Below are 14,504 nucleotides of genomic sequence, written 5' to 3' on the forward strand. Positions count from 1 at the left end.
CAAACAATGACAGATGATGTAACAAGGCAGCGAGGCCACTTGCAGAAACAAGATGTTTCCTTAATGTAGGTAACAGAGAGGATCCTACTGGTCTGCTAAACACCAACATAAATATGTAAAGAGATTACAAGTAATCTGCACATAAAAAAATTTGGCACTGAAAAATACAGTTACAGATAAATATGTTAATTCAATTTGTGAATTTTAGGAGAAATTAGTCCGGCAGTATTCTTTATTGTTACATACTGAACAGTTTCAACACCAGTGTTTGTTGCACAAGGTTTTCTGAATTCACTCATCAGTAACTTGATCCCTTTGAACCCTGCAACCCCCCATCAACATGACAAGCAATGTGGAATCGTTATGTGTCTGACTGTTAAGTGTGTAGCTTGTTCCCTCTTGTGGTAAGAAGTGCATGCTACAAGTACAGAGAGGCTGACGCAGTTTGTTGTTTCATTAATGACTGAAAACCAAGAAGCTCTGATGTGCAGAAGAAAATGTTTAATTAATACAAGAGCTGACACAACAGTCTCATCTGAAGGTCCATTCGGTGGCTGTTGTGGAGCTTTCAATCATATCAGATGATCTTCATCAGCACAGGGAGTTTGTGCACTTGTGAAGCTGATAAAGTTGATAATCTGCAGTTCAGTGACAACTAAGTAAACTCAATCTGCATGAGGACCAGATAATATCACCAAAAGCTCAAGAAAAGCTACTGAACGGAACTTGAGGTAAAAAATTGTTTTTATTACCCATTGTTCATAAAGTCAATGAACTTAAATGAGGCTCAGCTAGATAAGTATAGTTTCATTTTGACGTTATAGAACAACTTAAAGCTTCCTAAATTACATTCATGCTGCATATATGATCAAACAAAGAGATCTGGAAAATAGCACAGAAAGTGCAAATCATGGATACATTACATACAAGTTATTATGAAGCAGTTATGGTAAAACTTTACATTCCAACTATGCTGTGGTTAACGGTTAAGTTTAGGCACAAAAACCACTTATGATTCGGAAAGCATCATGCTTCGGCTTAAAGTATTTGGACTTAGTGACACTATCCCTGTTGGAAAAATAGCAACAGGTCACACAAAACACCCACATTTGGTACCTACAAATCTGCTGGAAACACAGCAATGGCTCACTAGGTCACAACTGGTTTTATTGTTTGTTTGTCAGTGTTTTGCAGTGGTCTGCAGCTTGACAGGTGTCTCGTCTAGGTGATAGGCCATCTACCTCCTAATGATTAAGTCTACTAAGTCACTTTAGAAGCCTTTATCTGACACGTAAGAAATATGCAAATGCAACATATTCATGGTCTGCAGAAACATTTGTGTCAACTGAGTTGAGGTATGATAGTCTACCTACTCATAGTACCCACCAGTGGTCTAAGGGTAGTCGTCAGGGGCCTAAGTGCATGTCACTATGATGTTACTATGATGTTGTGTCTAAACTAGCTACCATATATCCCAGCATCTTGTTACATGATCAAATAAAGACTTTGCATTGGACAACATCAACGTATACATTACCCAGCAGTCATCTTTCTATCAACTGTATATGACAAAAATACCAAAGAAAATAAGAAAGGATTTATTTAATTGAGTAGTGTTTAATATATATGTAGTCTATTTTTAGTTTTTATGGTTTATGTAGAAGAAGCACATTTTGCTATAGATTGATTCTTGGCCTTTTTGAGGGCATAAATAGCAAATGGCACTACTTTTAGTTTAACATGACCCCACCTCTTGGGCCCCAATGCAAAGGCATTGCTTGCACTGTCTATAGTTACACCCCTGGGACCTACAGTGGAGGTACTGGCTCGTAGACAGACACACAAGAAAGATGGGAAAGCCGCACATTCACAATTCCCAATTCAGTCTTTTACTACAAGTTCTAAAGATTGCCTTTTTTCATCTTAGGATGCAAAGTTAGTCATTTACATACATTCATTGGCAGGCACATTTGTCCAAAGCATTGTATAAATGAGGTACAATCTAAGCCACAGTAAATCAAGGAGAATCCATTATCACATTATGACATAAATAAAAGAAATTATCTTGTGTCTGTTATTGTCAGAGAGAAAACAACCACAAACCATTTCATGTATAAATGTTTTTTTCTAATTTCTTTTTAAAGACTCCTTTTTCAAACAGCAGTTATTAATTACTAGGATTTTTTTTGTTTGAACACGTAAATCACAAATATAAAACCATTCAGTAAAAACAACACAAAAGCAGGTTCCTAACAGCACTTATCTTGACAGGCTTCAAAAGTCGGAATTACATTGTCATTCAGTCTGTTAAAACATGTTTTGTGATCATTTATGTAAACTGATTTTAAATTGGAGTGCCAAATATTTGGTAGGCATAAGTTTAATTTATCTCCTTTAGTCATTCGTCAGTGTTAAAATTTCACAAAAACATCAGCATCAACATTTCTCAGAGACAACAACATTTACTATTTGAAGTTCTCAGCGTATCTGGACTGGTGTTCGTGTGTTTGTGAATGTGTGTATCCATTTGCGCAGTACTAGTCAAGGTGACCTCACTGTAGTCATTCACCCAGTGGGCTCTCAGCTGCAGCAACGTTTGCTAAAAGTTCAGCCTGCCCCTACGTGGCTCCGATTTAGTGACACCATTAGCAGAGAGTCATTCTGACTTGAAAAGGCTCTCAAATGTCCTATCTGAAGAGGGTGCACTGAGGCGTTTAAAAGCCAGAGTTTCAGCCTTGGAGCTGGGTTTGTCCTCCAGCTTTGAGCTATAGCTGCAAAGACAGACGGCTAGTCGAAGATGGGAAACGGGACAAATGATCTCTATCTGTCTTATTACTCATTTGCCACACCCAGATTCTGACTCCTGGTAAGATTTAAAATAAAAAGAAACAAAATATACAATCTTATCAAATTTTGTGTGGAAGCTAGGCATGATGTGTCAATTTGAGATATCCATCTCTGAGACTTCATATTGAGTAGCATGGAATATCACATGTGGTGCTCAGAGCATTCATTCATTTCCTTAGCCACTTATCCTGTGGCAGTGGTGCTGGTCGCGGGGGTGATGAAGCCTATCCTAGCTGACATTGGGCGAGAGGTGGGGTACACCCTGGACAGAATGCCAGACTATCCAATGCTAACACAGAGACAGACAACCATTCACACTCACATTCACACCTACGGGCAATTTAGAGTCACCAGTTAACCTAACATGCATGTCTTTGGACTGTGGGAGGAAGCCGGAGTACCATGTGAGGAACTCCCTACCCCGAACCAGGAACCCTCTAGCTGGCAGGCAACAATGCTAACCACTGTACCACCATGCTACTCAGAGCATTGAGCAATGATATTTAAATGAAACTGTGTCCCCATGACTCTGGATCATCCACAGACCTTACTATGGACAATTTGCATCAGAACACTACAAACCTTTTACCTTCATTGCAAAGGCTTATCAGAAATCTGAGAGGGTAAAACCAGACATTACGTCAGTCAAGTCAGTTTAAAGCAACCCTTGCCCTCCCTTAACTGTTAGTTGTGCAGCAGCCATCACACTGACCACAGCCAGTACACCAGAGGGCAGCATCTATCCACGAACCACAGACAGAGATGTTGCATGACTGAGAGTTCCTGTGTCCAACTATTTGATATTTCGCACATAAAGGCTTCTGTGTGTCTGAGGGGAATTCATCTTTTGAGGTCTGCATTCTGCTCAAGATGGACAGTTTTTTTCTTTTCATGGGCGCTCTTGCGTAAAGCGTACATTCGCACAGCAGTCACACACATAAACAACCGTCCTGTAGTGGACACACCTGTCAAAACACATTTTCATCTCACTCTCTCAGGAGTAAATACATACGCTTGAAAATAATCTGTGGCTATAAGGTGTACATCTTAAAGCTAAACTGAACCAGTAGCTGAAAGGACTACTCGAACATTTGCAGTTATATGAGAGTGTGAGAGTGTGTGTGTGTGTGTGTGTGTGTGTGTGTATATGTGCGTGTATTTGAAGATAATGAAACCAATACCCTCTGCTTACTCATCCGTGACTCCCTATCGAAACAAAACAACAAAGGTATTTTTTTTTTGTTAAAGTGTAATGATTATTGGTCTCTCAGCAGGCTGTCATTTCCTTGTTCACTTCATTCAAAAGCTAAAAAGAAGAAGAATAAACCTCTGGACAATGCATGATGACTCACTTAACTGAGAGTGCCGTTACCCTGGATTAAAAAACACACAAACCTCAGTACCTCATTGTTTCTAATCAGCGTTAATCACTGCCTCCTCCTGATTTCTTATCACACTCTGTTATTTCAGTGTGACAGTCAGCAAGATTGGAATAAACAAAAATGTCCACATAGGTCCCTGTGATCCAGCTCCATTTTTGCCCTGCCGTGCGTATCCTGGTGCTCTGGCTCTGGATTCTCGTTTCTGAACCAAAGTGGTCGCAATGTATCTACCTGATTCGGTGCTCTTCAAGGAACAGTTGTAGGGCACATTTGAACTTTTCTGCTCCAGGTAACTACGGATAGTCAGCCAGCCCCCTTCTTCCACTTGTTTAGTAGTGTAGTGCTTCACATGTGAGAGACTGTGGGAGTCGTGAAACCAGAGCACATCACCGTCTGGGTGAACATTTCTGAAGGTACAGGCGGGGCCGTCATCAGTGAAGGAGCCCTCAACTTTCCCATAGCACTCTGAGGGGAAGACCATAAGAAAAGTTGGGAAATTAACTTCAGTAATGCACTTCATGCCCATAACATTAGAGACACTTAATGTTCCCATTTAGCATGTGAAACCATCATAAAACCAACCTTACCTCACTGATTTCCATTATCAAATCTATAACAATCACAAGGGAGCAGTGGTGGAAACTACATTTACTCAAATACTGCCGTGCAATTGCAAATGTACATTAAGAACAATACGTTTCTACTACTACTACTACAGTTTTTCTTACTCCTCTACATTTTTTGGACAATTTTAGCAATTTGTCACTTTGCATTTTTTAGATTTTACACACAAAATGCATCATGAATTGATAAAACATGATGCTTATTTCAATAGATTACAATGCCCAACGGTATATAAGGTCATTCACATTAGCACATCCAACATTTTAATTAGGCACTTCAGCAATTTACAAGGATTTGATTTATTAGTTGTGAACAATGTCTTTATCGGCTAGCAATTCATTCATTAATGCTCCATAGATTAGCAGTAATACATAAGGAAAGACAACTTTTGGGTTGCCAAGTTGTAAAAAATCAATTTTCCTGGTGTTCATTTTCCATCAGCATAAGTGGCTTTGTCATTATAGCTTGTGAGATATTTAATTTAATCAGGAAAGATCCTCTAATTGGCTGGTTCACCCACTTATATTTCTGCAAAAGAGCTACATACCAAATTGAGTTATTAACAACTAATGCATACCCATTAGTTCATTCTTATAAGCCACCAGGCCTACAGTTAAAAATTGTATGAAGTCATTAATGAACAGTTCTTCAGCAATAATCCACCAAAGTAAGTACATTATTTTAAAACATGGGTTGTGGATTTCTAATTTTCTAGTATGCCATTATTTAAATTAATAATTTGTGTAACAATTAATTTTGGTTCAGATGCTATGCAGCTGTTCTGGGTAAAGGAAAAGTCCACTGAAGTGGCCTTCCTTATCCTGGTGGAATATAAACACCAGCCAACCCCTGACAACTCAAAGGTCGTTTTTATAGACTGGTTATTATGGTTGTATAAAACATTAATAAGTTACCTATTAACCAATGGTAAAACATATAGTTGTAAATAACCAACACCTTAAAAAGGTTTGTCTTGTTAGACAGTGGTATGGTTCTTACACCATTAACTAAAGTGGTGCATCAGAACTAATAATCTTATGCTATGTGATATTATAACACCGTGGCCGGTCTGCTTTATTAGAGCTTTTGCTTTTTATATCTAAACACATCTCGCTGTTAACAATTCTATTATTATGTAAATGGTACATGTAAAAATGTGAACACTAATTTGAATTTAACTTGTAATGGAGTATTTTCACACACAGGTATTGCTACTTTTGATTAAAGGTAATGATGGCTACATCTTTAGCTATTAGAAAAAGTAGAGACATTTGAATTACTTCCTGTCTTATTCTAATCTATGGAAATACATCATAATTGATTTGTTGATTATATTTTGTATATTAATCTGAATCTGCAAAGTAACTAGTTACTATCACAATCAAATAAATGTAGTGAAGTAAAAACTACAATATTTGCCTCTGGATTTTAGTGAGGTAGAAGTATAAAGTAGCAGAAAATGGAAATACTTAAAGTGCAAGTACTTCAAAACTGGACTTAATTAAAGTAAAGTAAATGTATGTAGTTACTTTTCACCACTAGTAGTGAAATGGATTGGATATTTATGAGTGGGCTCCCTTTTTCCTTGTGTCATGTACTTGCACATGCATGCTGGTGAGGCTACACATGCGCTTGCCGATTATTATTGTACTGATCGTCAGGTGCTGGAAATGTTTCAAGAAACGTAACAACGAGCAAAACAAATAGTACATATTCAGAGCATGGCACAGCGCGGCTTTACTCAACTTGACCAACTCTTTTTTGGTTTTCCATTAGCAAAATTTGTGGGTAGTACCTGGTACTTTTTTTGGTACCACCTCCATCAAGGTGCTGAGAGGTGGAGTTAAAACACTGCAGAACACTGATTGGTCAGAGAATTATCGCTAGAACCATTTTTAAAAACTGGCAGCCCACAAAACTACACTGTACACTGCATAGACTACACCACACAACTAACAAAATGCAGACGTTTCTCAATTTGGTTGCTGATGAAAGGATCCAACGAATGTCACATTGGAGATGATGTTAAGGCAATGTCATGTGACATCACTGTGATGATCAGCTGAGAATCCTGCCTACTCTGGGGGGGTGCTACCTCAATGTGAAAAACCATATAGAGAAAAGGACCTGGTAGCAAAGATAAAGTTAAGTCGAGTCAAGTTGATCCGAACTGAACCATGCAGTGAAAACGTGTGTGAACAATGAAGACGACTAGTAAGTAAGCATGGATGTTAAAGTTCTAGTGTGTTGGGGGGATTGAAGTGTCAAAAATCGGTGCCTGGAAGTGGGCCTGTAGGCTCCCGACCTTGAACCTCTTGTCTCTTATCAGGTGTCCTCAGATGTCGATTTGGTACCTTAGGCTCAGCTGGCAAATACTTAAAGAAACACTGGAAACAGGCAAAGTCCGATGCAATCAAGTTTAATGTGTCAACAGGCTTTAACACATACAACTTAGCGAGTCAGACTCCGGAGTGTGACTGAAAACCTGCTCTCAGAACCCTGGCTTATATGCTGGTGGAGATTCAAATGAGTCTCCGCCTCTTTTTACTAATCTTTCCCTCTTGAGACCAATTCTATTGGTGGAAAACCTTTCTTCGTGTCCAATTCTGATTGGGCCCATTTTTAATGGTGTAATGCAGCCTAGAATTTCCCAAGTTTTCTTCCCTTAGGTCTGGTCTCACTTTCACTCTATTTTTAAAAAACATGTGTATTTTGGGGACTTTTCTATACAGTCCTCAGTGCTCTCAGTCTTATGCAAGGTTAACCTTTAGAGTGCAATCTGTGAATGTGTGTATGTATTACAGCATTTGAGTATGTGTTTCATCGTTGAACAAGACACAATGTGTTCTTTCAGTAGGTGCATACAACATGATTACTTAGTCTGGTGCTATGGTGCTATGAGTACTTTGACACATACATCAATGTTTTTTTCATATTTAAATGTAGATCAAAGAACTTTATAATGCCTTATATATAAAAACATGATTATATGAGTTTCTTAATCAATTTATACATCTTAACCTTACTGTTTGATTTGTTGGTACAAACTTTTACACTACAGGATCTATGGCAGAAATTAAACATAATATTCATTACTCTGTTTAGATTAGTGTATTATTACCTAAAACTAAGAATCGTTGTTTTTTTTGTTACCTTAGAGTGAGCCGTTTATATTTACATGGCAGGGCCTCATCCACAGTCCACCATGTTGCACTGCCATGTTACTACAGTAGCCCAGAACGTACAAACCAAACACTGACTCTAGAGAAGGCTTTTGGCTTTTTTGCGTTACCTGAGGCCACCGTAGTTTCTTTACACGTGGGCTTAGCACAAGAGTATTCAGTTGGTTGCTATCTGACACCTCACCACCAGGTGCCACCAAATCTTACACACGTCAGCTTTTCAGATGTTTTATGATGATGTAAATGCACTCAGCAAGTTTGTTAGACCTCAAGGGTACACACAATGCACTTTGGTGCGTAACACTGAATGTAAATCCTTTTGTTTGTTTACTAGATAACTCCACAGGGCACCTTTGAGTAAAGAATCTGAATACTTATAAACTACAAAAAGAAGCTGACCAGGTTTTACATTCATGACAGCAGTTTTACAAACAGTGTTAGGACATATCACTGTTTGTGGAAATAAGAATAGATGTGGACACTGACCTTGTAACGTCACAACTGTATAGCGATGTGAAGCTCCCCCGGTGGACTGTAGTTTGCACATGTAGGGCTTTGAGCTATCCAGTGGCTGCACTCTCTTGAAGATGAGGGACAGTTGTCCATGTCTATACTCACAATGGAAGTCACTTAGATTGTGTGTGTGGGTTGAGATTATTCCTTTATCATCCACAGAACACAAAGACATTTTATTTTGGGACCACTTCATGTGTTTGATTGATAGATCGTTTTGAGATGAGGACACGTTGCAGTGTAGGGTAACCTGTTGGTTACACTCTGCAGTTATCACAGGAGTCACGCTTAGTTTCACCAAATCTGTAGACAAATATAGACATACTAAACTGAGATTTAAATCGAACAAGAGCTTCTTGTTGATTCAGCACAATCCCATTGTTTCCCTTCACATTATTAGAACATTACACATTGATCTTCCTTATAACTTTTGAAGGAAAATGCTAGAGATTTTCAATTTTGAAGATTCAACGCATTGTGGCAGAGTTTCAAACAGCTTTACACACCTTGTGTTGTAAGAGTGAATGCAGTTAGAAGCCAGAGAAGTGTGTGCAATGCTGTATACACCAGTGTCGCCATAATTTCACTGTAACATGAAGAACAATCAAGTTAAAACAGATCTCAATAGATACACACAAGTTGAAACTTTGATCTCAGCAGGCGAATTTTCCTAGTTCTCTATTTGAGTAGAACTGACCTTAAGATGATTGGCGCTTCTCCTCAGCTCCTCTTGAGTAGTCTGTGATTCCTTATGGTGCTTCTGCGTGAATGCCGTCCCTCAGACTTGTCCCTAAAGCAAGAACGTTAATGATTACAGATTTATCAAAGGGAATTACCAGGAAGGCTTATCTCTGTGGAGGGTGTGTGCTGGAACCAGAATAAAAGGAGAAAGGGAAGGGAAGTGTTGTGTGTGTGTGTCTGTGTGTCTGAGTAAGAGAGAGAGAGCGTGTGAGAGCGGGAACAAGTGAAAGAAAAAGTAACAGACGGACGGAGAGTGAAGGCCCATTCATGAAGCAGTAAAAGCTGCCACAAGTAGAGACTTGTATGACGGCCTTTGATGTGCTGCAGCAGTGTTCAGCTGTTTCGATTCAATGAATTCAACTTTCATATAGATTTTTTCCCATGAGGTCAATGTGACTATCTGATATTGTTCAAACTCCATGGCAATAGCCACAGGGGAAAACGCTTTAATCTATTATGTTCCAAAGAATCACTCTCAGTTAAGGTCATTAGACATTTTATCGGAAGTGGCCATATTATCATGGAATAGTGAGCTAAATGTCAGTAATACACACACATACACACAAACACATACATGCTGGTCAAAAGATCATTTGTTTCAAGACAAAACAAGTGGCCTGGAAGTGACCCAAAGACTGTGTATTAAGAAAACACTGACCCATGCTTGTGACCTTCACACATAATGCATTATATTCATATCTCTGTTTACATCGGTTTATAACAAATAGAGGTGAAGTGTTGTTCCTGTTGTCTTTATTAATTTTCTGGACAAAGTGCAGCTGCTTTACAGACAATTAGATGAGTCAGTGTCTGTTGGTGACATCAGAGTTTAATTTTGGAGAACAGGGAGGATGCGCAATGTGCCCTAGGTGACGGGAAAGCTGTATTTTTGCATAAAAATCTTGCTAAATGCAGCTTTAACATCCGTAAACAGATCGTCTACTTATATGTGTTTATCAAAAGATAATGCTACCTCTTTCTTTTATCTTATTATCATGAAGAAATACCAGTAAGAGACCAAAGTCAGCTCTGAATGGATCCTACTAACAGCTGTTGTCAGCTGCTTATGCCTCCCTGGTGCAGAACTGCATCATTGTCCAAAAACACATAGAAGAGCCATCCCATTATATTAAGTGACAATGTATTTTATTTTGAAACTGTACTCTGCTATGTTTTCCATCTCTAGAGAGTATCTCAATTTCAGCCAGACCTCACAAAGGGTGCTATAGGGACTTTGTGTTCACACTGCTTTACCAGTTTGACGAGCTGAGGGAAGACAACATTTTGTTTTCTTTTTTTTTTTTTTTTTTTTTGGATTAGGAAATGGAGTCACAACTTGGGAAATGCAATAGTTTATTCTACTTTAATTTTTTAATTTTTATTTTTTTAAATTGTGAAGTGATGCCAGCATCATTCTTTAAAAATAGTCTCATGTGCATCTGCACAACATATTCTCGGCTTATAATAAGCATTGATTTTCAATGGCACTCATTTAGACGCTCGCAGTGTAAGTGTTAATTAGAGAACTGTTTGTCCAGTGAGTGACAGAGACTGAATAACTGCTAGTCATTTACTTAATTGAGCGCTGGGAGACAGGGAGCAACAGGGAGCAGAGCAGTGTCTGCCAAAGAAATCTCAAACTTACGGCAGGGGAAATTTAAGCTTTGCACACAAAGTAGGGTAAAGCACGCACATCCTAAGTATCACAGGTGCGGGACCAACAAGCAAACAGACTTTTAAAAAAGGTGAAGTCCGCACACTGTTATAGCTCCTCAAATGTTTATTGTAAGGATCAACGTTTCGATTTCGAAACGTTGATCCTTACAAAAATTTAAGCTTTGTTCAACTGCAAAAATGAGTATCGGTGTGTATCAAGAACCCATTCAAGGGTTGATTTGTTTACCGTTTGTCCTGTGTAAACCTTTTCTACTTAGTCTGCTCCAATCTCAAAACAATGTAAGATAATTTCATTGTAGTTACTTTTCTTGGATCGTACATATAGCTGTGATTATTCACAGGTACATCAGAAACAAGAATGAATGTAAAAGAAGATCGCGGAAGTTGCAGGGACATCATCATTGCAAAAACTGCTGAGTATGTTCAACACATGCAAATTTGAATGCACCAAAATGCAGAAACTCTGTACTTACAGCCCAATTAGAGGGATCTGGATGCAAGTACAGAATTAAAGTTACCAAATGGGTTCTGCATCTTGGTGTCCATGTTCAGATAGGCAACAGCGTGCAAAAATACAGCATCGACATTTAATCCAATGAGGCCACTAAGCCGAGGACGCGGGCAAAAAATGCAGGGTCGTCTGGCCTCGATGGCTCAAGGCTACATTAGCTGCTACTAGCAAAGCACGCCCAAAACTCCAACTGAACTGTGGGCAATCTAGTTATGTTAAGGGTAATGTAGGCACCAGGTTTTTGACTAGGAAGAAGAATGTGTGGAATAAAAAGCAACAATATCTCTGCTTCTGCCAAGGATTTTAAACCGTCATTGTAAACTGTTCATCATGAGTTGGAGTAGTGTCAAGAGACAAAGTCAGATACTTCTTGTCACACTGCTCTCGTCTTCAGTTCTTGGACACCACAGTCATTATTTACAAACTCACAAAAAGGGGCTCACTCTACGTACCTTGTTTTGGCAGAATACATGGAGTTGTCCGCCATAGCAGTTTTGTAGCGCTCTGAACACCTTCACCAGCTTTCTTGCATTTTACTGAAATGGAAAAAAAATATGATCTCTTACTCAATGGTTTTGTGTTATTACATTACAGATGCACATATGATATGCATGTTTTATGCATAATGTAGTGAATTCTTACTCCTGCCACAGCTTTGGTAGTTACGACTCACATACACAACAAAAAACCTTCATGCTGACTCTTGATCCTCATTTCAAAGGGACAGTTCGCCCTAAAACAAAATATATATATTGTTCCTCTCACCTGTAGTTTTATTCATCAGTGCAGTTTGTTTCTGTGTTTGTTTTCAAGTGTTGGAGACATCAGCTGTAGAGATATCTGCCTTGTCTTCAATATGATAGAACTAGATGGCACTCAGCTTGTGGTGCTCAAACTGCCAAAAAGTACATTTGAAAAACTCAACAGTAATGTTTCTTCCCAGAAATCATAACCCAGTTACTCGAGATAATCCACAGACCTTTCTTGTATAGTAGGAACTACTTTGTTTCATCCAAACTACACCCACCAACTGAACCACCATGCAGAAGGAAGTGTGCATCTGCTCATCAAAAAGAGGCTTTTCCAAGTTACAGCATGAGATGTAAACATTAATGGTGTCCTCCTCCCCTGAGCTGTAACATTAGCTAGCTCAGTGGTGCTAAGTGAGCTAGCAGTAGATGCTTCCTTTTGTGCAGTGATACAGTTGGTGGGTGTAGTTTGGTAGAAAGGAAATAGTTCCTACATGAAACTGCTCACAACAAGGTCTGTGGATTACCTTGAGTAAATGGGTCATGATTTGTGGAAATAGACATTGCTGTTGAATCTTTCAAATGTATTTTTAGTGCTTCGACCACCACAAGTCGAGTGCCATCACTTTCATTATATTGAGGAGAAGGCAGACATCTCTACAGCCGATATCTGCAACACTCTGCAACTCACACCAAAATAATCTACATTAATGATTAACACTACAGGTAAAAGAAAAAATATGCATTTTGTATTTTGGGGTGAACTGTTCCTTTAACAGTGATTTAAACAACTTAAGTGGCAGATTCATCTAATCAGCATGAAGCCAAGCAGACAAATTGACTACTTTTAGAAGTAGCTGACTTCTCTGTCGATGTCATTGACCTGACACTCTCCAGTGAGCCCGAGTCTGCTGCCTGCTGCAGCGTCTGTACTGAGGCACTGCCCTTTGCCCTGGCTGCAGATTTCTATGTTTTTGTGAGGACACTACAGCACACTATTGTTGAGGCTGATGTGGCAATAGCCATAAAGTAGGAATGTTAAATCAACAGCCCGGCCCTTGTCACACTCAATACCATTTGTTTCACCTTCCTCAAAACCTCAGCTCATATTGTGTGTTCGTCCCCCTGTGAACGCTCTTCCTGTATGATACAATCATTTAATTATGCCTGACTCTTAATACAACACATCTACTCCATTACAGTTTCCTGTAGTTGTTGATCCAGCCATTGTAGCTCACTCAACATTTTTTATTAGTCCTGTATTAGTTATCTGATGGATAATTTATGGGGCATTCTACCAATTTTGTGCAAAGTGCTGTCCCTTACCAAAAAAAAAACAACAAAAATAATAAAATTGAGTATTCAGACATAGATATTTACAAAGATTATGTTATGACCTATTTAAACCCAGGACATTAAATGAAAAAGTCATAAGCTAAATATATCACCATTTATAGGGTACTTTCTACTGGGAAGTAGCTGTCCCCAACCCTGACCTCTAAAATTCAGTTCATGTAAATAACACTTAAAACATTTTTCATACAGTACAGGCCAAAAGTTTGGACACACCTTCTCATTCAATGCGTTTTCTTTATTTTCATGACTATTTACATTGTAGATTCTCACTGAAGGCATCAAAACTATGAATGAACACATGTGGAGTTATGTACTTAACAAAAAAAGGTGAAATAACTGAAAACATGTTTTATATTCTAGTTTCTTCAAAATAGCCACCCTTTGCTCTGATTACTGCTTTGCACACTCTTGGCATTCTCTCCATGAGCTTCAAGAGGTAGTCACCTGAAATGGTTTCCACTTCACAGGTGTGCCTTATTAGGGTTAATTAGTGGAATTTCTTGCTTTATCAATGGGGTTGGGACCATCAGTTGTGTTGTGCAGAAGTCAGGTTAATACACAGCCGACAGCCCTATTGGACAACTGTTAAAATTCATATTATGGCAAGAACCAATCAGCTAACTAAAGAAAAACGAGTGGCCATCATTACTTTGAGAAATGAAGGTCAGTCAGTCCGGAAAATTGCAAAAACTTTAAATGTGTCCCCAAGTGGAATCGCAAAAACCATCAAGGGCTACAACGAAACTGGCACACATGAGGACCGACCCAGGAAAGGAAGACCAAGAGTCACCTCTGCTTCTGAGGATAAGTTCATCCGAGTCACCAGCCTCAGAAATCGCAAGTTAACAGCAGCTCAGATCAGAGACCAGATGAATGCCACACAGAGTTCTAGCAGCAGACCCATCTCTAGAACAACTGTTAA

At 38.9% G+C, this 14,504-nt stretch overlaps 1 protein-coding gene across 1 annotated transcript; it reads right to left on the minus strand.

Annotated features, from left to right (window-relative positions):
* Positions 1-726: 726 nt before the first annotated feature.
* LOC117254618 (uncharacterized) lies at positions 727-12,013 on the minus strand. The gene is made up of 5 exons (XM_078165316.1): positions 11,930-12,013; positions 9,246-9,338; positions 9,055-9,134; positions 8,522-8,851; positions 727-4,694 (listed from the first exon to the last, which is right to left on the minus strand). Exons 3-5 carry the CDS (start codon positions 9,125-9,127, stop codon positions 4,309-4,311), a joined length of 789 nt encoding a protein of 262 aa, XP_078021442.1. The 5' UTR covers positions 9,128-9,134; positions 9,246-9,338; positions 11,930-12,013; the 3' UTR covers positions 727-4,308.
* Between the last annotated feature and the right edge of the window lie 2,491 nt (positions 12,014-14,504).

Source organism: Epinephelus lanceolatus, chromosome 3 (assembly GCF_041903045.1).
Source record: "Epinephelus lanceolatus isolate andai-2023 chromosome 3, ASM4190304v1, whole genome shotgun sequence".
NCBI lineage: Eukaryota > Metazoa > Chordata > Actinopteri > Perciformes > Serranidae > Epinephelus > Epinephelus lanceolatus.